General features: G+C 39.3%; 1 protein-coding gene and 1 pseudogene across 1 annotated transcript in view; one reads left to right on the top strand and one right to left on the bottom strand.

Annotated features, from left to right (window-relative positions):
* Positions 1-27,411, bottom strand: part of Trim44 (tripartite motif containing 44) — a 107,081-nt gene that overhangs the window by 66,021 nt on the left and 13,649 nt on the right. Inside the window, exons 2-3 of the mRNA XM_041678806.1 lie at positions 22,423-22,500; positions 3,215-3,454 (exon numbers count right to left, since the gene is read on the bottom strand). Of these exons, the coding sequence (XP_041534740.1) occupies positions 3,215-3,454; positions 22,423-22,500 (318 nt within the window). The remainder of the gene's footprint in view (positions 1-3,214; positions 3,455-22,422; positions 22,501-27,411) is intronic.
* Positions 24,041-24,161, top strand: LOC121465892 (annotated as a pseudogene).

Genomic DNA, 27,411 nt, shown 5'->3' on the forward strand with positions numbered 1-27,411 from the left:
TTAAGTCTTTGAAGAAAGAAATTGAAGAGGACACCAGAAAATGGAAAGATCTTCCTTGCTCCTGGATTGGGAGGATCAACATAGTAAAAATGGCAATTCTACCAAAAGCAATCTATAGATTCAATGCAATCCCCATCAAAATCCCATCAAAATTCTTCACAGATCTGGAGAAGACAATAATCAACTTTATATGGAAAAACAAAAAACCCAGGATAGCCAAAACAATCTTATACAACAAAGGAGCGTCTGGAGGCATTACCATCCCTGACTTCAAACTCTACTACAGAGCTACAGTATTGAAAACAGCTTGGTATTGGCATAAAAACAGAGAAGTCGACCAATGGAATCGAATAGAAGACCCTGACATTAACCCACAAACCTAGTGTGGATTTCTTAAGAATTTATATTGTTTGGGTTTGCTCTACTTCTTAAATTTGAAGGTTTACATTTTCAACTGAAAGTTGAGAACTATTATTTTTCATATTTTTTTGAGCTTAACTTTTCTTTCTTGTCCCTTTATTATATTGATGTGGGATTCCCCTCTGTATGCTGTGAATACCACTGGTTAATAAACAAACTGTCTTGGCCTGTGATAGGGCAAAAGAGTAGAGCTAGGCAGGGGCAGGGGGTACTAAACTGAATGCTAGGAGAAGAAGGCAGAGTCAGGAAAAGTCATGTACTCCCACCAGAGACAGACTCCAGAACTTTACCTGGTAAGCCACAGCCTCATGTGATGCATAGATTAATGGAGATGAGTTAGCCAGAAATATGCTTAAGCTATAGGCCAAACAGTATTGTAAATAATATGGTTTCTGTGTAATTATTTCAGGAGTCTGAGCAGCCGGGACTCCCTACAACAAATTGGCACCAAAATGGCCAACTAAAATCCACTTAAAACCTGACAGAGTTTGGGAAGGAATTCTAGGCCAAAAAAAAAAAAAAAAAGTTCAGCGGTAGCAGAAAAAAGCCACAATGTTTTGAAAGGGCCGCTTTATGGGCAGTGCTGCCAGTGTGAACTCTGGCTCTTTCAGAATGCTGAGCATTTAAATGGGTGCTACAAGTTACTTGGTGGAAGCATGGGCCAACTGGTTATCAGAGTTGAGGGTAAGGACAGCTCCCACCTGGCAGTCTCAGAGGCAGTGAACAGACTGGGTAGAACAAGTAGACAGGGCTGTATTTCCCCTATATATGCTGCTACTAAGGTTTTTAAGAAGTGCTTAGCAGTTTAAAAAGTTGTCCTGGATTACACATATGCAATAAGGACAGACTCAGACATAAAAGACCTCTAAATGAGACACACTGTGTTAAAAAAAAATGTACGTAGGCTTGGGAAAGAAAAGAAAAGGAGTAAAGAGACAGTAAATGTAATATAAAAGAGTACAGTCAGTCACAGATTAAAGGATTAAAGATAATAAATACTAAACTTGTAGAAAAAGTAATAAATTAAGAAAAATAAGCCACATAAAGATGGAAAATACAGAGAGTCTGGATTGTGTATATTATTGTGTTTTCTTTGAATTTTTTGACTGTGAAGGAGCTAGGTAGAGAGAGACATTTCATTGTATGGGATGCTAAGCTAAACCAACCTATGTATTTTAAAGGTATCTTTATTCCAAAATTTGGGTCTAAGGATACCTTGCTTTGGAAAAGAGGTTCTTCTTTTGTTTCCAAAGAGGATGAGAACCTGTGGAATCATTCCACACTGGTGTGGTTTGGTGGACCAAGATCCCCCAAAAGGTTGCCATAAACACCCCCAAAAATTACTTTGCCCAACAAAAAGCAGGAAGCAGTTTGGAGAGAACTACGTCCAAATTCCCAAAAATTGTTTATAAATGTTTGTTTACATTTAAAGGGGGATATGTAATAAAGATTTGCATTGCATCTTAGTTTATTGATACAAATTTAAGGTCAATTTTGTTATATGTATATTTCTGCTCTTGATTAAGGTATTGTTTGTTAAGCTCATTTAAAAATGCAATGTATAATTAAGAAATATATGTTAATAGAGATTCATCTATAATAGTCAAGCTTGTAGTCATGTTAGTTAGGTTCTCTAGATGTCTCTCTCTTCCTTCCTTATGTGTATATGCCTAAGTGTATGTCTGTGCAAAATGTGTATGCAGAAACTTACAGAAGTCAGAGAAAACTTTATATCTCCTGGAACTGGAGTTACAGACAGTTGTGAGCCACTATGTAGATACTAAGAACCAAACCTAGGTCCCCAGAAAGAGCAGTAAGTGATCTTAACTGCTGAGACATCTTTCCAGATCTTCCCCCAATTTTTATACAGAGTCTGTATATCCCTGGCTGGCTTAGAATTATGTGTGCAGACCAAGGCTGGCCTCAAACTCACAGAGTTCTGCCTACCTCTGCCTCCTAAGTGTTGGAATTAAAGCTAGTTATCACCATGCCTAGCTTTTGCCTTGATATACAGTTGGAAATGTCCAAATATGCTGTTTGAAATAGACCCACTTTATTCTGTTATGAAATGCATACAGTTAAGTAATACTGACTCACATTTACCTTGTGTCTTTTGTATTAGTTTCTCTTTTTTTTTTTTTCTCACAATATGCTCCATTGTTTGTTTTGTTGTTTTCTTAAGAATTTTGGTTTTCTTGTTGAAACAGGGTCTCACTCTACAGGTAGAAGTGACCTTCCCTTCTCATTCTCTTAAGTAGCTGTGCCACAATGCAGTCCCGGGTGATGCTCTTAATCCAGCAAATATGCCTTCAATGTATACAGACGGATCCACTAGACACTGAATGGGAAGGAAGCATCCTTTTGCTAGTCAGAAAATTAGATCCGTAATTTTTTTCTCTGTACTATTTTAGGCTTTACCTGACTCATTTTAACCCAGCCCTGTTCTCATCTCTAAAATAACTTTAATCATTTCTATGTTCATTTCATGGCTTGAGATGGAATGTGTCTGTCACTTGTCCTCTACTTTAGATTTCTGGTTTATCTTCTTAACTATGATTAGCATCTGCCCCACTGACTACATTCCTTTAAATTACGTTGGATAATACTTTGCCAGGCCGAAAAGCCAGGTATAGACCCTAGTACTGCACTCTAGTGTCTATACTAGTTAAACTCCTCTCCAAGTTTTTAGTTTATTATGTTTAGAGATCACACGCGGGCATTTCCATAATTAACAAACATGGCAGTCAGGCTCCCCATAGTTCTCCTGCTAAAAATCACCAGCATTTTCATTTACCTCTGCCTTTGGCTCAGCTGATTCATTAGAGGTATCAAGTTGTTCCTTGGCCTGGGCCATCTGAGTCATCAGCCTATCCATGTGAGATTGGATGTCCGCCAGTATCTCAGTCACATGAGCTGTGGCCATTGCTTCTTGGATGTCCACTAAATGAAGGGCCTTCTGCTCCTCATCAGCAATCACTTTCTGAACTTTCTTAAATTCCTGCTGTATAAATACCTTCATCTGGTCTCGAGTTACCTGTAGAACACAGATATGAAAGAAGTGTAGATTTAACATAAAGAAATAGAAAAGGTAGAGTTTTTTTAATAGTGCTACATAGTCCTGCTCAAAATACAAATTATGGTTGCTGTCTCATTTTGAAGTCTTAGAAATACGCTCTCAACAATATTCTTCCAAACCTTTGACAAATTTCCTGGTAACTTTTTATTATTCAGGAACTAATTCCTTTTTTTTTTTTTGCTTTGAGTTTTACTGATTTATAAACCAGTAATATATAACTACTTTAAAAATTATAATAGAAGAATATATAAGATAAAAAAGTATAATTTCTAGCCAGATACGGCAGCTCATGTCTATAATCCCAGCATGCCAGAGACTGAGGTAGAATCAAGAGATCAAAGCTAGCACAAACTACCAGTGACTTCCAGGAGAGCTGAGCTATAGAGGGCTCTGTCTCAAAAACAAACAAAAAGGGAAGAGGAGAAAGTTTGAACCAGGAATAGTAGTACTTGCCTGAAACCTTAGTATCTAGAAGGCAGAGGTAGGAGAATCAAAGTTTTGAGATCTATTGGTCAGTATGGTAAGATTGTCTTGCAAAGTCAAAACACAGTAACAATAATAAAACCCAAAGAAACTACCAGTTCAGTATGTGTTCTAATTTTTATTGGTTACTCACATACACATAAAACTGGATAATGTTTCTATAAATAGATTACCATGAATATATGCTTCTATGTCTTGCTTTTCCATTTAAAATGTTGGTGAATACAAAAAGCACCTTCATCTTTTGTATTACTTTTTATCACTTGCAAAATATAAAGATATATTCCATTCATTCTTCTCATAACAGAAATGTGCAATTTCTAAATTTTTACAACAATGAATATATGAGGAATAACTCTTAATATTGACATGAATGTCTTCAGAGATCTCTTAAGTCAGTAAGCCATTTCACACATATGCTAAACTTACTGTGCTGCTGATTACATACATATGCTAAAGTTATTGTGATGCTGCCAAACTGCTCTCTGAAGAGGATGGAACAATTATACAACATTGTGCAAAAGGAAGCACTGCTCTACAACCTTATCAATACTGCATAATATCAAACTGTTACATTTTTCAATGTAGTAGGAAAAAATGCTACTGTTTTATTTTACTACAACTATAAACCAAACACACACACACACATGCAAACGCATGCACACATTCACATACGCACACACACGTGTGTGCAGTGTTTGGCTAAGAAATAAGAAAGGCAAACAAAATAAAAACCTAAGAGAATAAAATAAGTTATTTTAAAAACTGTATTTTCTCATTTTGCTTTGCTGTTTCTGTGGTACTTGGGATCAAACCAAGAGCCTTACAAGTACAAGGCAAATGTTCTACCACTGAGCTACATCCCCAGTTTCATATGTGTTTTAAAACAACCATCCATACTCTGTGTGCCTGAGAAAAGGAACAGGAAAGGGACTAGGAGGTGGTTCATTTGTTAAAGTACTTGCTGTGTACACATGAGGGCCTACATTCATATTTCCAGCACTCACATAAAAATGGGTACAGTAGTGTACACTGGTAACCCCAGTGCTGGGGCAGGAGCAGACAGACAGATTCTGGAGCTCATTAGCTAGTCAGACTAAGAGAAAGAATGAGCTCCAGATTCAGTGAGAACTCTTGTCTTAAAAATAAGGTAGGACTGGAGAGATGGCTCAGAGATTAAAGTGCTTGCCCTGCAGGTGTGAGGAGCAGAGTTCAGATCCCCAGAACCCATGTAAATGTCAGGTAGGCATTGCAGCCCACCTGTAATCACAAAGATCAGGAGACTAACTGTACTGAAAGCTTTGAGTTCCACATGCATACAGACATACATCTACCCACATGCAAACGTGCACATACACAAGTATGCCAATCATACACAATACACATGAAAAATTAAGTTTGAAAGATGAAGAGCAATTATTAGAGACACTGCACATCAATTTCTGCACTTACATACAGACTATACATGTGTATGTGCACCACACACACACTGAAGAAGTAGATCTATAGGTAACAAGAAAAAGGACCTATGAAGACCATCACCACACCTGGTGATAAAGTTCATTTCTACTAAGTTATTTCCATATTTAATACATCAGTTCTCATAAGGTCCCCACCAGTATAAATGATTTATATCTTAAAGAGTTAAATCTTATCCCATGATATATTCTATATACTCTTGTATTTAATATTTCCTAGCTAGGCTAGGCCCAAGAAACATGTAGACATATATATAATTGTCTACACTTCACACATGCATAATTGGACACATCAACCTTGGATTAAAAAACTTGTACTAAAAACAATATCTATGCAAAGCATTTGACATGAACTAAAAGCTATTAACTCTTTGCTAGCTGAACTATGGGAAACCAAATTTTATTTCTTTTTACTAATCAGAGGTAGCTTTAAAAGAACAAGAAGAATGAAAAGCTTCATGGAAAGCTGGAAAGCATCATGACTTAATAAAAACTGTATTCCAGAAAAGTAGGTCTTTTTCAATGACAAGATCTCCCAAGTTCATGTCTCATATATGACTGGAAAAGCTAGTTGATTAATAAAACAACAGTGCATTTCTCAGGCTATGAAAATTATCAAGCAGTTTAGAAACACAGCAGATGTGAACTCTGAACTACATTACATCACCAACATTCTCAGTAAAGTCATTCTCATAACCTAGTTAGAAACCCAACTTCCTCAGGTTTGACACTGAGAATGTTCAAGAAGACATTAAGTAAAGTGATATTTCAAGTCTTCCTGTTGGGCTACCAACCCAGTAGTGGAGTGCTTGCCTCCGGTATGCAGTGTCCTTGGCTTAGAGCCCCAGCAGCACAAAAATCAAAAAACAAACAAATAAGCACCCCAATCTTTCTTAAACCAGCATTCCCATCTTCCCTGCATGCCTCCAGAGAAAAGTGGCCATGTGTGGTGTCTGCTCTACACTTCCCTTCATGAGCCCTGTGTTGATAACAAGCACTAGGCCTGCAGTCTAAATTCTCTCTCACAGTTGTTGCACTTCCTAGTTCCCTCATTACCAGCTTCTTTTTGGAAATTCTATACACTCTTCGAAGGTCACTATGATTCAGAGTTTTCATTCCTGCACCACTGTCACTTGAAGCTAGCAATTCCTTGCTGTGAAAAGCTAAGGCATTGTATGATAGTCAGCAGCATCTTCCCTACCTCAGCTGTGACAACCGAAGTCTCTGGACATTGCGGGAAGCAAGGAGAAACATTAGACTTTGCTTTCCTAATGCTATCCCATTTTTGGGATAAAATTTACTACTCCCTTGAGAGAAGGCCTGTGATGTCTGGATTGTCTCTCCATGTAACTCACTTCAGTATTTCTCTGCTGTGCTGGACATGCTCCTATTTCCTAAGCCAACACACTTCAAACGGAATCACCACCCACTCCTCTGTACCACTGCTGCTTTTGTTTACCAGTGTCTCTCACGTTAGGGACTACAGGAAGCACTACGTGTGGATTACTTCAGTGAGCCATTACAGTGGTACTGTGAGGTAGCTAGCTATCATTATACTTATTTTACAGATGAAGAAACTAAGGTGAGGAAAGAAATCTAACTCTGCCCAAAGTGGCAAACTGGAGTCCAAATTTGTATACTATGAATACATAACCTGACTTCTAACTCTATGATTTTGTTTTTTTCATCAAACGCTGATGTGCCCTCCTACCTCCCATTCAAAGTAAGGGCATTTAGGTAGGTATCTATGATACCAACTCAGGTCAGTTTCATCTTCCTCTTCCCAGGGCTTGCTCATAGCAGTAGGCAGCTGGTTCTGAGGGAAACCACACTTCCTCTGCCCTTCTACAGTATGGCTGGAGGTCTCTCCACCTCGCACTGATCTTCACTAAACACCCAGACACCTGCTTCAGCTCTCCTGTTCAGCCCTCCTTTGCCCAGTCTATTGTCGCCCTAATGCAGTCCATTCTCCCCACACCAACTTTCTGAAACAAAATTCTAAGTGACAAGACATTTGATGTGAACCTATGCCTCGAATCCAGCTACAACTTCCAACTATATCTCAGTTTTTGTTCCCTTCTCATCTCTCCTTGGCTCTGAATTCTTAGGTTTTTGACCTTGACTTCAAACACCGCCTTTGATCCTTTCAATATTAGAGACTATTTATATTCCTCATTCTCACCACATTGGAAGGGAGACCTTAGCTTTGATTTTGTGACCTGGTTTATACCTCTAACTTTCCAAACCACATTCTCTCAGACAATAATCCAAAATTTCAATCAAAATACTCCATGCTTCCTCTATTTTCCTCTGGTATTTATTCCCTAAACTGTGAAATTTGGCTTTTGAGCCTAAGCTTCTGAGCTCCCTACATATGGTATTATGCTAGTTCCTCACTTTCCCCCACCGTTCTCTTTCCATAACATAAACATGCATGCCTTAAGCATGTATATCAGAGGACAATGTGTTTCGGAGGTTTCTGTTGTAGTATATTAGTTTAAAATGTGTTACATTCATTTATACTGTGGAACATTTGCTTAATGATGCAAAGAAGTGTTGCATTCCTTTATGCTGCACTTGTTATCTCTGTAAAGCTGTTTTACTTTGCCTACCTAAAACACCTGATTGGTCTAATAAAGCTCTGAACAGTTAATAGCTAGGCAGGAGAGAAAGTAAATCAAAGAGAAGAGAGGATTGAGAAAAAGAGGAGAGGAGGGCACCAGAGGCCAACCACCCAGCCACACAATCAACCATGGACTAAGGAAAGAAAGATATATAGAGAAAGGTAAAATCCCAGAGGGAAAAGGTAGATGGAATAATTTAAGTTAGGAAAAGCTGGCTAGAAACAAGCCAAGCTAAGGCCAGGCATTCATAAGTAAGAATAAGTCTCCATGTATTTATTTGGTAGCTGGGTGGCGGGCCCCCAAAGAGTGAAGAAAAAAAAAAAAACCAAAACCAAAACAAAACAAACAAAACAAAGCACACACACAAAAAAAAAACCAATATAGGTTTTGGTACTTTAAAGGGCCCAATAAGCCTAAGACTCTGCTAATCAAATCGAGAAATGAACAGCAACTGTACACTCCAAGTACCTAAGAGTGACATAGTCCAATTAAGATGAACAGCCTTTACCAAGAGACATGAACATCTATCCACTATGGGGGCAGCACCACTGTGAAGCATCTTCTCCTCATGGGTCTGCTTGTCCTGTTGTCAGCTGCTGTGCCTTTACTATATTGACAACTTGATGTATAACCCAGTGACACGCACTGAAATGGAAGCAGCACAAAGCAGTTCACCAGGGATGGCATGCTCGTGTTGACTTGACATTACTGCTTGCTCTTAAGATGCTTCTGTCTTTGCCTGACCTCAGAGTAGAAACTGAGATCACAGTCACAAAATTCTAGTATCACTTCTGAGAAAAAAGAACTCTGGATGACCTGCACTCCAGGACTACAAAGTAGGAGTCTCCAGGGACCTCCAGGACCTATAAAAACTGACAAGAATGCCTCTAGTCTGTCTTGTTTTCCTGTGTCCTCTCCATCTGAACCCAGCATAAACTAGAAAGACAGCTACTGTAATGAAGGGGGAGGTAGAAAGTGACACTAAAAGTTTGTGGGGGCAACCACATATAATTTATAATATTTTTGAGCCTATTACATTTGCATATACAAAGAAGACCTATTTTACCTACTGAAGACTAAAGCAATTTTAAAAATGACTCACCTCTTAACCCAAGTCCAGAAAGAAGAACACCAAGTATTCTTCCTCATACGTGTATCCTAGCTTTGAATTTTCAGAGTTTTGTGTGTAACTTAGAGATCTATGAGCTCAGGAAACTAAAAAGATCTGATGAGAGGGAGAGGGGGCAGTCGGTTAGGAGAGAATAGAACACATATATGAAAGTACATATGGAAATATTAGAAGCTTAAACAGGGGTGAGAGGGTGAGGAAATAGGGTACAGGATAAAGTGGTGGTTTGGTTAACCCAAACTAACGATGTATGAAAAACCTATGTGGTGTAGGAGGGTCATCTGTCTATGTGTTACTTTCATTGGTTAATAAAGAAACTGCCTTGGCTTTCTGATAGGGCAGAATTTAGATAGGTGGAGTAGACCGGACAGAATGCTGGGAAGAAGGGAAGTGAGTCAGTCTCCACGATTCTTTGACCCGAGACAGATGTAGGCAAGAATCTTTCCCGGTAAGCCACCACCTCATGGTGCTACACACATTATTAGAAATGGGTTAATCAGGATGTGAGAATTAGCCAATAAGAGGCTGAAACTAATGGGCCAAACAGTGTTTAAATGAATACAATTTGTGTGTTGTTATTTCGGGTGTAAAGCTAACCATGCGGGAGCCGGACAGGACGAAAAGCAGGCCTTCTCGCCCCATCACTTACACCTATGGAAACCCACTACTTTATAAGCTAATTAAAAATATATAATTAAAAGAGGAGGAAGAAGAGGAAGAGGAGGAGGAGAAGGAAGAGAAAAAGGAAGAAGGAGAAGAAGACGGAGAAGGAGAAAAAGAGATGATGCAGACACTGAAGAAATACAAAGAATCATTAGGTCATACTTTAAAGACCTCTACTACACAAAATTGGAAAATCTAAAAGAAATAGATAATTTTCTCAATTGATACCACTTACTAAAGTTAAATCAAAAGCAGATAAACTATTTAAATAGACCCATAACTCCCCCCTCAAGGAAATAGAAGCAGTCATTAAGTCTCTCAACCAAAAAAAAAAAAAAAAAAAAAAAAAAAAAAAAGCCCAGGGTCAGACTGTTTTAGTGCAGAATTCTACCAGACTTTCAAAGAAGAGCTATTGCCAATGCTCCTCAAATTATCCTACAAAATAAAAACAGAAGAAACATTGTCCAATTCATTTCATGAGGTTACAGTTACCTGGATACCCAAATCACACAAAGATTCAAGAAAGAGAATTATAGACCAATTTCCCTCGTGAACATTGATGCAAAAATACTCAATAAAATACTTGCAAACTGAATCTAAGAACACATTAAAAAGATCATCCACCATGACCAAGTAGGCTTCATCTCAGAGATGTAGGAATGGTTCAGAATATGAAAATCAGACAATGTAATCCACCATATAAAACCAACTGAAAGAAAAAAACAAAAACACATGGTCATCTCATTGGATGCCAAAAAAGCCTTTGGCAAAATGCAACACCCCTTGATGATAAAAGTCTTAAAAAGAGTAGGAATACACGGAATATACTTCATCATAATAAAGGCAATTTACAGCAAGCCAAAAGCCAACATCAAATTAAATGGAGAGAAACTCAAAGTGATTCTGCTAAAATCAGGGGGAAAAAAACTCACCTCTCAACCTCCATTCTACTTGTCTTTCTACCCAAATACCTTCCCTACAAAGTCAATTACTTGTATATCTGGGAAACTCTACCTCCAAAAGAACTGCATACCACCAGGAACCAGAAGGACACCTGATATGGAACTTTCTTTTCAAGGTCCTCTTTCCTGCAGGGAATCACAATGATACAGCCCAGGGTACCTGATGTACTAGAAAAATGATTTTCAGGACCGGCTCTGCTAAGCCACTTCTTGAGGCTTAGGCAAAGAAAAGTTTATTTGTAAGTAGGATAACAACATTCTCATAGATATTTTATGACTTTAGCATAAAATAACAAATGGGAAGAGTTGTGTGCACTCTCCAGGCACACAGGCCAGTGAGTAATCTGCTGCTGCTGAGAGATAGCAGTATCTGAACAGTCACTGTGGGCGTCTGTGTGATACTCACTGGGCTCTCATAAGGAGCTCCTTGCAAGCTTTCTTAAAGAGAGACTCTACACTTGGGGATTGAGATTCTAGTTTCCTGAGAGCACACAGGGAAAACATTCTTAGAAGTGGGTATTGTCATATAGAATCTCTTTGCCTTAGGAGCCCCGGGTTGTTAGGAAGCAATGTATACCTTCTCTGGTTTGACAAGACCTCTCCGAGCATCGTTTCAGATAGCCTAGACTACAATAGCAGCAAAGCAGAATGTGTAGGAAGGATAAGTCACATTCTGCTCTTTAGCACCTATACAAAGTCTGTGACACAGTAGTTTCCTCGGTCTCACAGATTGCCTCATACCCTGTTCCTTTTCTGTGCAGATAAAACCTTTCTTCCCTGTGGGAAATTGGTAGCCTGTGTTGTATAAGACATCTTCATAACCAAACTACTACTATCTTCAGGATTCCAGCTGGACCTGCTCACCAAAGACCATCACAGTTGGGCTTGCTGTCTGTTGGTGTTTCTTCTTAGAAAGGGGATGGAAAGGATCATGAAACCCTTAATTGAATATGCAGTCAACCCTTCCAACCAGTTGCAGGTAATTCTGCCCTAAGTACACATGGCCTTTTGGTCTCTGGGAAAGGCTAGAGGTCACAAATATAGTTGGGGAATGATGTGGGGCAGAGATTCTGTCTACACAGCTATAGGGAAGCTACTATCCTTCCTGGGTGATACTGTAAGTCACCCGTCCTACTGCCCATAATCCCTCACCACTGCTCTGTAAGGAAGTTTAATAAACTCATTGGTTCTCTTGGGTGAACCTTAGTGGAATTGTAACTTGGTATGTCATTAAGACCTTAGGAGGAAGAGTAGTCACTGTTTACCTCGCTTTTCAAGGGAAGGAATTTTAGCAACATCTATATATCCAAGAACCAAGAACCATGAGCCACAGTGCTCATTAACTAACAAGCTTTTCAGGTCCCTAAAGGCTCACTCCTTGTTTCATATATCCTCAAAAGTCTCCATTTCAAGGCCTAGGTTTGTAATTCAGTGATAAGATGCTTGGCCTGGCATATACCTGGTCCTCAGTTCACTCTCCAGTACCACAAAATAAAAATTTCCATTTTCAGATTATTAATTACAACACAACATGATTAATCCTACTCTAAGAGATAAAATTGAATGAAGGCTCCAGCACTCTGACAGGTAATAGGTACTGTGCTATGTGGGCCAGGTCATCTGATTTTTTTCATCTTCAGAGGAAAGGAAAGCATGTCATACTTGATATAAATACTTTGCTCTGAAAGTCTAAATAAACTCTACATAGAAAAAAAAACTTATCAGCATCATAAAATCTGTGAACTTCCAAAATTTATTTCAATTTTTGTTTATTTTAGTGCACGATCTAAATGCTGAGACAATTAGAGGAGAGGCATTATCCTCAAATTTTATACACACATAGCCTTAAAAGCATCTACATATAGACTACAGTAGACTGAGAGTTGCACTTTGAAGACTTAGTTTTATGTTACCAAAGAAAGCATCTTTTTCTTGAGTATACTGTAATTTTATTTCTTGAAAGGTTTAACAACAGGAAAAGGGAGGGAAAGCAGGGGAGATGCAGGCTCTTAAATAAATGTCTAGCTGGTTTTATCACTGTTATCATAGTAGAGTTTTATATCTAGGTTCCCAGGCTCCTAAATTAAATGTCAAATACAATCTACACTTAAAACATGAAGCAGCGTGGCTGCCGTGGAGGAGTATGGACAGCTCCACTGCCCTCTGAAAGCACCCAGTAGAATAAATCATCAAGTCTCCCGTCAGTGTGAAAAGGAGCAAGGGTGAATATAGCAATGAATTGGTTTTATTAAGCCACTTAATGCTCAGTCCCTTTGCTTTCTAATAATGCTATCTGCTGACTCAAAATCATTGCCGCCTTATTTTTTGTTTTGTTTTTGCTGTTTTTCGTTTTATTTTGTTTTTCGAGACAGGGTTTCTCTGTAGCTTAGGAGCCTGTCCTAGAACTAGCTCTTGTGGACCAGGTTGGCCTCGAACTCACATAGATTTGCTTGCCTCTGACTCCCGAGTGCTGGGATTAAAGGTGTGCGCCACCACCACCCAGCTGCCACCTTACTTTTAAAAACCATTTTAAAAAGACAATGTATGTAGAAGATCCTTATGCTTTGAGGGCCCCAATAAGAAAGAGTTATAGTCAAAGGATAAAGTTGCAGGAGAAACAAGAGGGAGCAAGGGGGAAAAATAAAGAATCTTACTGGTATTTACTTTAAAGCAGGGATACACCACCTGGCGTGGTCTTAAAGGAAACATAACTGCTTTTTCTTTTAATTTGACACCAGGCAGTTCTGCTAGGGAATTTGGTCCAGAACAGCACAATAGATGTTATGCAGTGCATTGTTTCTATCAGGAATACTGACATACAGCTGCACACACCCAAGGCAGCTATATCTGTCTTGACTTGCATTACCAGAGAGCTAGGCTGAACAAGGTCACAAACTTGACAGGCAGACCCAGGCCTGCAGAATGAGCCAGCCAGCCACACCAAGATATCCCAAATGTGAGAATTTAACTCAATTTATCTTCATATCATTATCACTCAAAGAGATATCAATGGCCCTTAAAACCTACAATCTGTAAGTATTACTAAGTCTGAGAAGTGCTAATTGATCCAAATATAGAAACTAGTTATTTATAAGTGGGTAGCTCTTTTTTTTTCCTCAGGAAAGATTGGAAAAATCTCAATTCTGTAGGAAAGTAGCTTTCCCCAGATCCACCTGTCCCCTTTTTAAAGGGATTCCTTAGGACTAGAAGGGCAAGTAGTAGCCACCACTAACAGGATGTCATACTAAGCACTTTATCTCCTATAGCCTTCCTCTCAACCTCTGAAGTATATACTATTATTCCCTATTTTACAAACAAACAAACAAAAAACCCAATAATCAAAAAGTTAAGCAAAGGAGTTGCCCAAGCTTGTGCAGCTACCCATGTTAGAGCTACTCTTGGGGTAGGAGCTGTCCAGAAGCCTGAGCTCTGAATAACTATAGAACATACACTGCTTCTCCCTGTCAGAGGTGAACAGCAGGTTCCTGACCCTTATCCCTGTCTAAAGCAAAAGAAAACACTATTCATGGCTAACACTTAAAGGGAAGGATGGAGCAAATTATCAGGCAGTAATTTGTCTCCCCAAGGACTTTCTTGAGGTAAGACCCACAGGTCTCATAATTCATTCATTGAAGTGTACACTTCAGAGCTGGGCATCATGAAACACGCCTTTAATGCCAGTGCTCAGAGGTAGTGGCAAGTAGACCCCTGTGAGTTCAAGGTCAGCCTAATCTACAGAGCAAGTTCCAGGACAGTCAAGGATATGCATGCAGACCTAGTCTTCAAAAAAGAAAAGGGGGTACAGTAGTACAGTTCAGCTTTTTTCATATTCAGGTTATTGGTATATCCAGAGTTGTGGAACTATTACCACCATCCATCTCTGAGTCTTTCATTACTCCTCAAAGAAAACCCATGCTTGCAAGTTGTCACCGCTGCCCCTCCCCTTGGTCCTAGACAACACTAAGTTTACTTTGTATTCCTATTAATTTATCCAATATGAGCTTTTATAATATCAGTAGAATTATATGTTATTTCATCATTTGTGAATAACTTTTTAAAAACTTATTTAAGAGATATGATATCCCCTATCTTTGTTATACCTTACCTACTTGGTAAGTCTTGAACATGGTTTTGTTTCTTCATCTATGAAGTGGGAGGAGTGGAGCAAGTGGTCATGACGCTTTACAACGGGGCACTATTCTGTCACCGTAAGACATATCAGCCAGTAAGGATATTGATGCAATGAATTAGGTGGTTATATGACTAGGAACCCAACTATGCATTACATTTTCCCTGTTCCAAAAAACATTAGACTACAACTGTCATATTTACCAAAATCAAACAAAAAATACTGCACAGAATCTGTTCATGCCACCAAAACCTAGGGCCTCATTAAGTGAAATTTCTATTCAACAGTAAAAGCAAATTGGCTTTCATGATTCTAGTACCCCAAACTGGGGTTCAAGGATCAAAGTTTATTCAAATGATAAAAATATATGCATTTATAAAAGTTGTTAGCAGTAAAGGTCAGAAAACAAAACTTACATATATAGTGTATATGTGTTTGTACATGTATACACACACACAGCCTGAAAGGCAAAGTATAGTAGTATCCTAAGTTTTAGCATCTCTCATTTAATGTCACTAACCCTGCACCTTGGATTGGTTTAACCAAATCTTAGAACACTGAATTATGTGAAATAGCTGAGGTTCAAGAACCAGCATTAACAAAACTCCCAAACTTTATAACCCACTACAGGCAATGGAAGAATAAGTGATATTGTTTTTCTTTATTCTTTATACTTTTCTGTTCTTTTCTAAATGTTTACAGAGAACTAATATTACTTTTAGAAAAGAGGGGAAAGGGAAAAGCAAGAAGAGGTCCCCTTTCACAAGGATAAAGGGAAGGGTATAAGGAAGAAGTGAAAGAGACTTGTTTTCCCCTTTGTGCTCTCTGAATGTCTACAGAGACTAAAGGAGCCACAGCTGTTCCTGAGTGGCTCCTATGCCAGAAGCTAGAGCTGGCCTGAGAAACAAGGAGTGTTTTTCTCCACTGTTGTCCTTGACCAACCAAAGTAGCTGGAGTTATGCCGCAGTCAGAGCCAGATGCTCGGGATGCTATGGCTCTTTGTTGTCTCTCCACATCATCTTTTAGAAAAGGTCATCTACCAATTCCGGTGCTCTGGGACGATGGCCATTTTGGTTGAAGGATCCCAATAAGGGAAAGAAAGATGTGAGGGAAAACTCATTGGAGAAGGGTCCTACCAAAAGTGGTGACAGTCTACATGCATGTGTAGCCTATATCTGCTTGTATTCAATCCAGTGTAGGGGTCAAGAACATGGAATAAGGCAAGCCAAAAGTTAGCTAGGTTTAGGGGCACATGCCATCAGTCCAAGCACTTGGGAGACAGAGGTGGGAGAATCTCTGTGAGTTTGAAGCCACCTTGGTCTACCTAGCTGAGTTCCAGGACAGCTACGAGAGAACCAGTCTCAAAAAGTTAAATTTTGGTCCATCATTTACTAGCAAGCCACTTTATTACTTTAAGTCTCACCTGCTCATTTATAAAATGGAACAAATTCTTTATTTCATAGGTGTTGTAATAAATGATATATACCAATTATTATGTGTCAAGATCCATGCTAGTAAATGTTGACATTATGAAAACAAAATAAAAATGACTTATACCCTCCAAGATTCCTATCTACAGCTTTTTAAATTAAAAACACAGAAACGGGTCACTAATTTTCAAAGGAGCATGTTCATATGCTCCTTTGACAGCTGAGCTATCTTGAGTGTTTAATTCAGCTGGTGGAATGAACCCTGTCCAATGAGTGTTTCTGTCTTGGTGCAAGACAAGCAATACTCTTGTGAATAACAGAATATTAACAAGAATTCAAGTTAGGTTTTGATTAACTATTATCGTTCTTAAATGAAAACCCTACAATTCTGCACAGAAGGGCAAACTAGGTTGTGTTCCACGACAATGATATCGGTTATTTAAAAAAAAAGACCATAAAGGTCTTGTAATTACAAAATACAAGAAATTCATCCTTAGATCTATCTAACAAACTTCATGCTGCTAGACATCTTTTGGCTTCATTCTTTAGTAGAGTATCTTTAGAGGCTTGCAACAAGGAAAAAGAATTGGCTATGCCTTAGACCTGACTGCTAGAACCAGGTTCTACATTTACTCCCACTTTAGTGAGACAGAAGAGTGCAGCCTACTCTGATAGAGTTTCAAGGTGCTTCTATCTTTAAAACTACTTGGAAAACTTAGTATGAGGGCTGGAGGGATGGTTCAGCAGCTAAAGGCACTGGCTGATCTTCTAGAGGATGTAGATTCAATTCCCAGTACCTACCGGGTGGTATATGACTACCCAGTCCGATTGACACCCTCTTCTGGTCTCCATGAGTACCAGATACATAAGTGGTAAACATACATACACACAGGCAAAACACACATAAAAGTAATTTTAAATATTAGAAAAAGATTATTATGAATTATAGAACCACACTATTTTTACATGTTTAAGTATACTAGTGAAAGAAAAGAAGGAAAAGCACATTCTGAGGGGAAGAAAGTAAATAACACAAAATAGAGAAAGTATCTGTTACTAATGGCATAAAGGTTAGTTTGATTAAGACTAGTATGTTATGCTTTTGGTTCAGTGCTTTCTTAGATAAACTCAGTTTTAATTTTTTTAGAAGTCCAGCATTCCCCCATTCTGCCACAGGTATGCACCTAAATGACTATACCCTTTTATTTGCTTTATTTTATTCACATAAACAGAGTCTCACTGTATAATCCACTAGAACTCATGATGGTCCTGCTTCAGCTCTTAAGTACTGAGATAACAGGCTAAGGCATTGCTCACAGATTAAAAATCTCCTATTTCACTAAGCTGAACAGATATATAAGGAATACACATGCAAACAAACAAAACAAAAACAAAAAAAAAAAACAAACAATCCATGCTTTGTCTAACATGTTCCTGAAAGTTTGGCTAGCAAAGAAATTTTTACAATTTGAATATCAAACACATCTAGTCAGTTTATTATGTAAACAACAGCTTCCAGCAATAATTTTTCACAAAGTCAAGGCTGTTATAAAAGCAGTCTTTATCCACAGTATAGGAGCTATCTGGAGGCAGGTAACCTTTAAAACAAGCTCCACCAAAGCGACACACACATTCACAGCTTCCTCCAATCTTGTGGAACTTCTTATCCACTAATAGTTCTGATTCTTGTTTTCAAGGTCACTTCTAGTGGCTGGGATTTGATGTTTTCTATGGTTCTTCTAGCTTCAGAACTCAACCTATTCTTAGAACTATAGCACAGTCTTTAATTATTCTCCTGTCTTGACTCAACACCTCTGTTCACACTCCTTCTTGAAGCCTGTTCCTTCTTCCTGACTTTGCTATTTCTCTGTTAAAAATGAGACTTTGAAACCATCCCAGCCTCTTTTGCAGACAATACCCACTTTCCATCTCCCTTTTCCATCCCCATTTCTTTCTTACTTCAGTCCAACTCTCTTGTTTCCTAAGCCTGGATTTTTGTTTGTCTGTTTTGAGACAGGGTTTCTCTGTAGCTGTGGAGCCTGTCCTGGAACTCACTTGGTAGACCAGGCTGACCTCAAACTCACGGAGATTCACCTGTCTCTGCCTCCTGAGTGCTGGGATTAAAGGCGTGCATCCCCATTGCCTGCTAAGACCGGATTCTTATATATTTCATTTTCTTTTTCAAATTTGAAAATCATTTAGTCTTATTTTTAGATGCTTTTCTATTTGAAGAAAGCAGAAAAACAGAACGAACAAACAAAAAGCAAGGAAAATAGCCCAAAGATTAGCACAGTGGTTCTCAAAGTCTGGGACTATGTCAGCCCACATCAACCGAATCTCAAAACTCTGGGGGCAGGCCTGAAATTCTTTTTTTTTTTTTCCTTTGGTTTTTCAAGACAAGGTTTCTCTGCGTAGCTCTGGCTGTCCTGAAATTCACTCTGTAGACCAGGCTGGGCTGGAACTCTTATTAGAGATCCACCTGCCTCTTTCTTTCAAGTGCTGGGATTTTAAAAGCATGTGCCACCACCGCCCAGCTTAGAACTTTTAATAAATCCCCTGGGTGATTTTTATGAACAATAAAATTTAACAATAAAATAAAAGCTGCCTAGGTAAGGTGATACTAAGTGGACTGGGCCCTCTATAATCAATTACCAATTGAAACAATCACTCACAGACAGACTCACAGGCCAATTGATCCAGGCAATTCCCTAATGGAGACTTTCCTCCCAGAAAACACTAGGCTATATTATGTCAAATTAACATTTAAAGCTAACTAGTACCTGAATCTTATCAATAGAAGTAACTAACATTCTATTTGTCAACACAAAAGAGTATCTAGAATATTCTGTATAGTGAAAAAAGCAACATGAAACCATAGGCATCATATAATTTTTGCAAAATATTGAAATCCAAAAAATATCTAGAAGCTTATACACTAAACTGTTAAAATAGTTGTAATTAAAGGGGAATTCGCTCTAGCTTTCCTTTATGAATATCTGCATCTTTTATCTATAAGCACAAATGTTTCATAATTATAGAAAAGAGTTAATATAAGGCATCTTCCCTTGCTCTCTAGCACAGTTAAAAGTGAACTCAGAGGCTGAAGAAATAGCTCAGTTATTAGGAGCACTGGTTGCTCTTCTAGAAGCCCTAAGTTTGATTGTCAGCACCCAGATGGTCACAAGGTATCTGTAACCCCAGTCCCTTCATGAGCACAGCATGCATGGAGTGCTCAGACATTCATGATGACAGAGCCCCACATATAATTAATAATAAATACATAATCTTTTAGAGTGAAGTCAATTGGTAGCAGATTTTACTGTCTGGACAATCAAGCTTTGGGATGTTTTAGGGGTTCTAGAAGTAGGGCAGAGATCGTGAAATGACAGGTCAGAGAGCCTGAACTAGTCTACCCTTCTTACGCAGGCCAATCCAAAGAGGGAATGGTAGAGTACTGCAGGATGACAGGACAGACAGAAACTTAGGAGAACTTTTGGAAGGTAACTGACTACTGAGAACATTCTTTACGAAAAGTTTATATTAAAGGTGGCCTGTTTTGATGGAGGAAGGTCATTGGTTAAATAAAAAGAAACTGCTTGGCCCTCATTGGTTAGAAGATAGGTGGGAGGAGTAAACAGAACAGAACGCTGGGAGGAAGAGGAAGTGAGCTCAGACTCCACAGCTCTCCTCTCGGGAGCAGATGCCTCAGAGAGATGCCATACTTCGCTCTCCCGGGCGGACGCACACGATGAAGCAAGCCGCCAGGTTAGACATGCTGAACCTTTCCCGGTAAGACCGGTGCTCACAGATTATTAGAGATGGGTTGATCAGGATGTGAGAATTAGCCTGTAAGGGCTAGAGCTAAAGGGCCAAGCAGTGTTTAAATGAATACAGTTTGTGTGTTGTTATTTCAGAGCATAAGCTAGCCAGGCTGCCGGGGTTCTGGGGATGCAGCCCCGCCGCTCTTATTACTACACTGTTTTTCTCTCTTCTTCCTGGTAGGGCTGTCACTCCACACTTAAAACTCACTTCTTCTCAAGCCAGCTCCACGTACACTGAAGCAAATTCATGCAGGAGACTAAAAGGGGGCTTGCAGGTAAAAGGGTGGACAGTGTGGCACACACCTAACATCAAGTCAGACCCTTATCTTTTAGCTTACATTAAGGCAGCAGTTCTCAACCACCTAATGCTGTGACCCTTTAATACAGTTCCTCACGTTGTGGTGACCCCCCAACCATAAAATTATTTTCATTGCTACTTCATAACTGTAATTTTTCTACTATTATGAATCATAGTGTAAATATCTGATATGCAGGGTATCTGATATGTGACCCCTGTGAAAGAGTCACTTGACCCCCCCCACCAGGGTTGACTCACAGATTGAAAACTGCTACATCCACTTTAGCTGGACTCTTCTCTCTGGGAAGTTTCTAAAAGAAGCACTGACTGTATTCATAAAGGAGGCCAAAGCCTGTAACAGTAATCCTTTTTACTGCTTTGCCAGTCACAAACACACAGGTATGGCAGAGACAGTTACCCATAAAAATCAAAGAAACTCCTCAAGGTGTTTAGATGTTTTCAGTTACCTTTAGTATTTAGCTGGTTCAGCTTTATCAATGGGAAGAATTATTCAGAGCAGGAGTCCTCCTATTCTAGGTAGGAGAGCTGCTAAGGTTACACAATCTACTTTTCTATCTAGATGCTCACTACCGTAGAACCTTACCTATTTAAAAAAGAGGAGATACTACTAATGTCAATATTTTCAGTGTCATATGAAAATTACTGATGGCTGCAGTTATTAAAGAGCCCATTCTTGCAAATGGCTTTGCTTCATTGTGGTGCTTCAGTTTTAAAAACATGATTACAAAGCACAAAGATGAGACCTCAGGGTTTGCAGTGAGAAATGAAAACAAGAGTAAAGGCATTAGAGTCATTTGACTCTCATCTCCAAAATACACTAGATTTGGAGCAATAAATCTACTTCTTTAAGCCTCACTATCCTTAAAATAAAATAAATTAAGCTGGGAAAAGGAACTATTCCACAGGGTTTTGTGATCATCAAAAAACATAGAAAGGGAATGAGAATGAGATGCTATGTTTAATAGGGACAGAGTTTTAGTTTTTGACAATAAAAACATACCAGAGGTGGACAGTGATGATGGCTGCAGAGCACTCCAAATAAACTTAATGCCACTGAAGCACACATTTTAAATGGTTAAAATTTTGTTATATATTTCGTCATAACAATGTAAGATTCCTAGAGCAGAACCTGGCTGTCAGGTACCCCTATTAAAGGGAGAGACATAAAAATAAAAACATGTTCCTTTCCCTGTTACCTGTGAGAGCTCTAAGTTCCCAAAGAGTCATCTAGTCCCAATACTGAGTAGTGCTTCAGTAAGTGTCTCAGTAAGAAGCGATTTATTAGTCATAACTCCTCCTGCACACTCGGCTCCCAGCCTACCACCTCCACCCTCACCCCACTCCAGTTTTGTATCTCTTAGAATCTCAATCCTCCAGCTCCCCAAATCTTGCAAAGTAGCTGGGATGCTCAAATAATTTCCTAGACCAGACTCCAGATAACGAGGACAAAGGCATGCTTAGAGGCAGCTGCCTTCTGCAAGCCAGGAACTGACAAGGTATATTAGTACTATGCACCAACTAGCTGGGTGTCCCGGGAGCAGAATTACGCTGATCAGTATCTCACTCAGATGCCTCTGGGTAGATCTAAGGGACACAGAGGACAAAAGTCTCAAAGGTCTGATAAGGAAAGAGTAAAAATGCACTTCTCTGCAATTTAGAAAGGAAAAAAAAACAACAATTAAGGATTATGTTTTATAAGTCATAAAATAGAGAACGAGAAATAGATGATTATTCTCCAGGCATATAAGAACACTGTTTTTGATGGTGAGGCTTAATTGGATCTAAACAGAAAGTACAGATAGATAATCATTAACACTTCCTGTACTCAGATCAAGGAGAATAAATGTTTGAGCTACGAAGACCCAGTTAATTCCAAAACAATACTTACTTTAGGATCTGAGCTCTTGAACTTTAACCTTTCCACCAACTCTATCATAGCCGCCTTCAGTCCACCCGAATCTTTGCTCTAGGAGAAAAAACAGTCAAGAGTCAAGTAGCATATCATTGTTCTCTCGAACACAAACAGGAAAGATTTCAGGAGAGAATGGACAGTAAAACAGAAAACAAATTCATCATCTCATCAGATAAAAGAACTAAATAACTAAAGAGGGTGTGCTGCCCCTCCCTCCTCCATCCATGGACAATGAGGATGAAGTAATAGACTGGAATGAAAATTAACCTCAATGTGGCTGTGTATGGTAGCACTTCCCTTTAACCCCAGTACTCAGGAGTAAGACACAGAAGGATCTCTGTGAGTTTGAAACCAGTCAGGCTAAAAAAGAAGGAAGGAAGACGAGAGACAGGGGTAGAAAAGGAGGGGGAAAAAGAGAGAGAGAGAAAATTAAATAAACACAATTGGTAGAGGATGACTTCACTGCCTCATCTCAGACTCCAATGTGCCTGCCTTCAAGACCCTGCAAAAGAGAGTTCTATCTTGTGGACTACTGAGTCTTATTTTGAAGATTTATGTATTAGATACAGATGTATACAATATTATATGTACCTACAAAAACAAAACATCTCAGGCTTAAATTCAAACAAAATTACCATACGCTAGTTAAGAACACAAGTTTTTTGACAGACATGGTTTTTGAAGTTGTTTGGCACCAATTAGTTAACTAACCTAGAACAAATTATTGAATTTCTCAAAATCATCTGATGGAGGAGGGTCATCTGTCTATGTGTTACTCCCATTGGTTAATAAAGAAACTGCCTTGGCTTTTTGATAGGGCAGGATTTAGATAGGTGGAGTAGACAGAACAGAATGCTGGGAGAAAGAAAGCATAGTTGGTCAGACAGCATGGAGCCAGCCACCAGGTCAGACATGCTGAATCTTTCCCGGTAAGCTACCACTTCATGGTGCTACACAGATTATTAGAAATGGGTTAAGCAAGATGTGAGAATTAGCCAATAAGAGGCTGAAACTAATGGGCCAGGCAGTGTTTAAATGAATACAATTTGTGTGTTGTTATTTCCAGGGCTAAGCTAGCCGTGCGGGAGCTGGGTGGGATGAAAAGTAGGCCTGCCCACGGTTCATCACTATAATCATCTCTCTTGACTACAAAATGGGGATGTTTGGATGGAAGCATCACTCCAGGCCCTGGCTCCCATATATTCAAAGAATCTGGAATGTTCAGATGGAAGCTCTACCCTAAGTCCCCTCCCGTGGAGTGCCTGAGTCCAGACTCCTTGGCCAAAGACCCTGCCCCAGAGATGCATAAGACCTCTCCCACAGGGTATTTAAACTGTCCCCCAGAGAACACGTGGTTTTCTGGTCTTGCTTTCCCATCTCCTCTCTGGGGGGCTGGAAAGTCATCTTAGAGCATCTGTATCCATTAAACCTGAGCTTTTTCTAATTCGGTTTGATTTGATCTGATTTGGATTACTGCATCAGTGGAGAGGCTTATTTGGGTCAGAAACTTTTCAGTAATATAAAGGGTAATATGAAACTTAAGTATTAGCAGGGTGCACAGCACACAGTAAGTGTTCTAAAATCTAAAGTTTTAGTCTACGGCCATACCACCCTTGAACATGCCTCATCTCATCTGATCTTGGAAGCTCAGCAGGGTGGGGCCTGGTTAGTACTTGGATAGGAGACTGCCTTGGGAATACAGGGTGCTGTAGGCTTTTAAAAAAAAATCTTAAGTTTTAGAGTAGCTATAATAGAAAAGTAAGACCACTTTTAATACATTTTACTTAATTCGGTATGTCTAAAATATTAGCAACATATAATTTCGATATGAGGTTTTACCTATTAGTCTGGCCCTTTCTTCTCTTGGGAATCCTTTCTTTCACAATAAATTAACTTTTCTAACACACACACACACACACACACACACACACACAGAAAGAGAGAGAGACTGAAGGTGGGGGAAAAGAGACAGAGAAGACAGAGAGAGACAGAGAGAGACAGAGACAAAGAGAGAATCTTATAGTTCCCACCCACCCCCAATTAGGTCTTTGAAATCTAGTTCTTATTCATACAGCCCAATTCAACCCAGACTAGGCACATTTCATGTTATATGTGGCTAGTGACCACTGTAGAGATGAGCACAGAATGTCAACTCTTACTTCCTGGTTTCAAATGCCAACTCTATAACCAACTGTGTGGTAGTAGGCAAGTCATCTTACCTTCTGCATTTCTATTTCTGTCTATAAAGCTAGCCATTATAGTACATATTGCATACAGCTGAGAAAGATAATTGTGTTCATGTATGCCAGGATAGTTAGAAGAGGACCTAGCACTGAATTAAAAAAAAAAATGAAACGTGCATTTAATTATTATTTTTGTCAGTTTTCTTCAAGATGTTTTGAGTTCCTTAAAGGCTGGAACGATCTTTTAATGTCTGTATCTCCTACATCCTGCATCAAGAAGGTGGTGCTTTACCAGGGCCAGAATAATGGCTCAGCCGGTAAAGGCACTGTCACCCCAATGGTTTCGAGCCCGATTACTTGAGCTCACTTCCTTGAACCCACACAAAAGTGGAAGGAGAGAACTGATTCTACAAATTTCTTCTCTGACCTTCACACATGCACACACATGCATATCTACAAATATTCTCACCTTCTAAAAAATTGTAAGACATATAAGGTAGTGTTCAAAACAAACAAAGGTGTAAAATGTCCACTGAATAAGCGAATATAAAATCTTAAGAAACACTCATTATAATCCAGGCATAAAGCAAGATCTATAGTCACAAGAACTAATTTATTTCCTTATCTCAGAAACTCTATGAGATAGGACAGGACCACTTATTTTACCAGTAAGGAAATAAGCATAAATACAACAACTGTCATTTTATGGGAGAAAAGACACGTAAAAAGTACAAGAATAAACAAATACTGCAAAAGTCACTTACTCAAAATCAGCCTCAAGATTAATCATGACAGTCTCCAAATCTACAAAGCCAATTCAATCCCTCCCCAACAGGAAATACTTTGTAAAACACAGGTATCTTAGAAAGGATTTCTATCACTGTGAAGAGATGCCATGACCATGGCAATTCTTATAAAGGAAACCATTTAATTGAGGCAACAATTTACAGTTTCAGAAGTTTAGTCCATTATCATCATGGTGGGGAGCACGGCAGCTGGTAGTATGGTGACACACAGGCAGACATGGAGCTGGCTACATCTTGATCAGAAGGCAAAAGGAAGTGAACTGAAACTCTGGGCAGCATCTTGAGCATAAGAAACCTCAAAGTCCACTCCCAGTACACACTTCCTCCAACAAGGCCATACCCACTCCAACAAAGTCACACCTCCTAATAGTGCCTCTCCCTGTGAGCCTATAGAGGCCAATTACATTCAAACTACCAGACTCCATTCCATAAATAAATATACAAAGGCTGTCTTCTCCCACTAAGCTTCCTCCCTTCCTAAGACTACAAGAAAAAGGTATCATATAGCCATGCCCAGCATCTGCTTTAGATGTGCTCTCTGAACACAACTCAGATCACATTTTCATTCTAGCTGTGGCTCTAAAGTTTAGTCATTTCTTTTTTTTTAAGTGGTGGCTTATAATTCTCCAGTTTCTATAGTCCTTTAAGCCTTTAATGTCTATGGTCTCACACCTAACAGCTGGGAGCAGAAATTATACCAGAGAGGGTGAAACTTTAAATACCTAAAAAAGGGTTAAGTTGCCAAACACAATCCTGCTTTTTACAAGATGATCAGACAAAAAAAAACCTATCTGGTGACATCATTCCTCTAACCTATTCTCATTGGCCGAACAAACAGGTTTTGGCCCTAGAAATCTCTTCCCTACCCCCAAACACACTCTCTCTCCTCTCTCTCTCTCTCTCTCTCTCTCTCTCTCTCTCTCTCTCTCTCTCTCTCTCACACACACACACACACACACACACACACACACACACACACACCTCAGCTGTTAGCACCCATTCTAAGCTATTCCGCAAGAGCCCTGATGGATTATAACTTTCCCTCTGGCTGCAGAAAACAGAAAGGAATGCACTAAACTATGTCTTAAAAGCCTTCAGAAAAAAGACTGAAGAAGGAATCCCCAAGCAGCAGACAGACACTGCAGACAGCTGTACCTTGCTAGTATAAAGAGACGAGGAAACCCTTTGCCTTTTCCTAAAAATGCATTTCGCCAGTGGAATTCTTCCTCCTGTTCACAAAGCATCAAAAGCATCACCTACCCAGGGGGAAACACAGAACAGCACCTGAGAGTCTCCCTTCAGGAAATCAGTCTACCTCTCCAGCAACTCAGTTATCCTCAAACATTAATTGGGCTTTATATTGAGTCTGCTATGTTCAAAATATGTTCTGCTACTTCAAAATGAGTATGAAGAAAATCTTCCTTAATAGTACCACCACCACCACCAAAACTGAAAAAAGAAAGTTTCTTTAGATCTGTCTCTGACAAGTTTTAGAATTGGGGGGAAAAAAAAAAACAAACCCACAAAGGGAAGATCCTGGTGCAAGTTCACCCCACACAACCTCTGTATTCTCCACCCAAGTCCTTCCCTACACTATAGGAAGCCTTACTTCAATGGAGTAAGCAAGCGCTACAAACACCTTCTCAAACAGTCCCTCTAGCCGCACCTGCGACCTATGGGATCAGTACATAGCATGTGTAGAATTCATTGGCAAGATCTATCATACAGACAGGCTCTATAGGCCCTGGTAGCAGGCTCAAGACATTCTGACAGAGTTCTCGGAAAGCAGTGTGTAAGGGGACAGGTATGGTGAAAGGAAGGAACTTCAAAGACACAGGGCAGAAGATACGAGGATATGGGCCTAAGGGTGGTATCTGAGTATAAATACTCCCAATCTGTAGAGCTGTATGATGTTTCTGTTAATTGTTGAGTCTAGACAACCAAAACCGAATTTTACACACACACACACTGCTATA

The sequence above is a fragment of the Microtus oregoni genome, unplaced genomic scaffold (genome assembly GCF_018167655.1).
Source record: "Microtus oregoni isolate MIOR12 unplaced genomic scaffold, Mior012 000031F_ref0000149, whole genome shotgun sequence".
NCBI lineage: Eukaryota > Metazoa > Chordata > Mammalia > Rodentia > Cricetidae > Microtus > Microtus oregoni.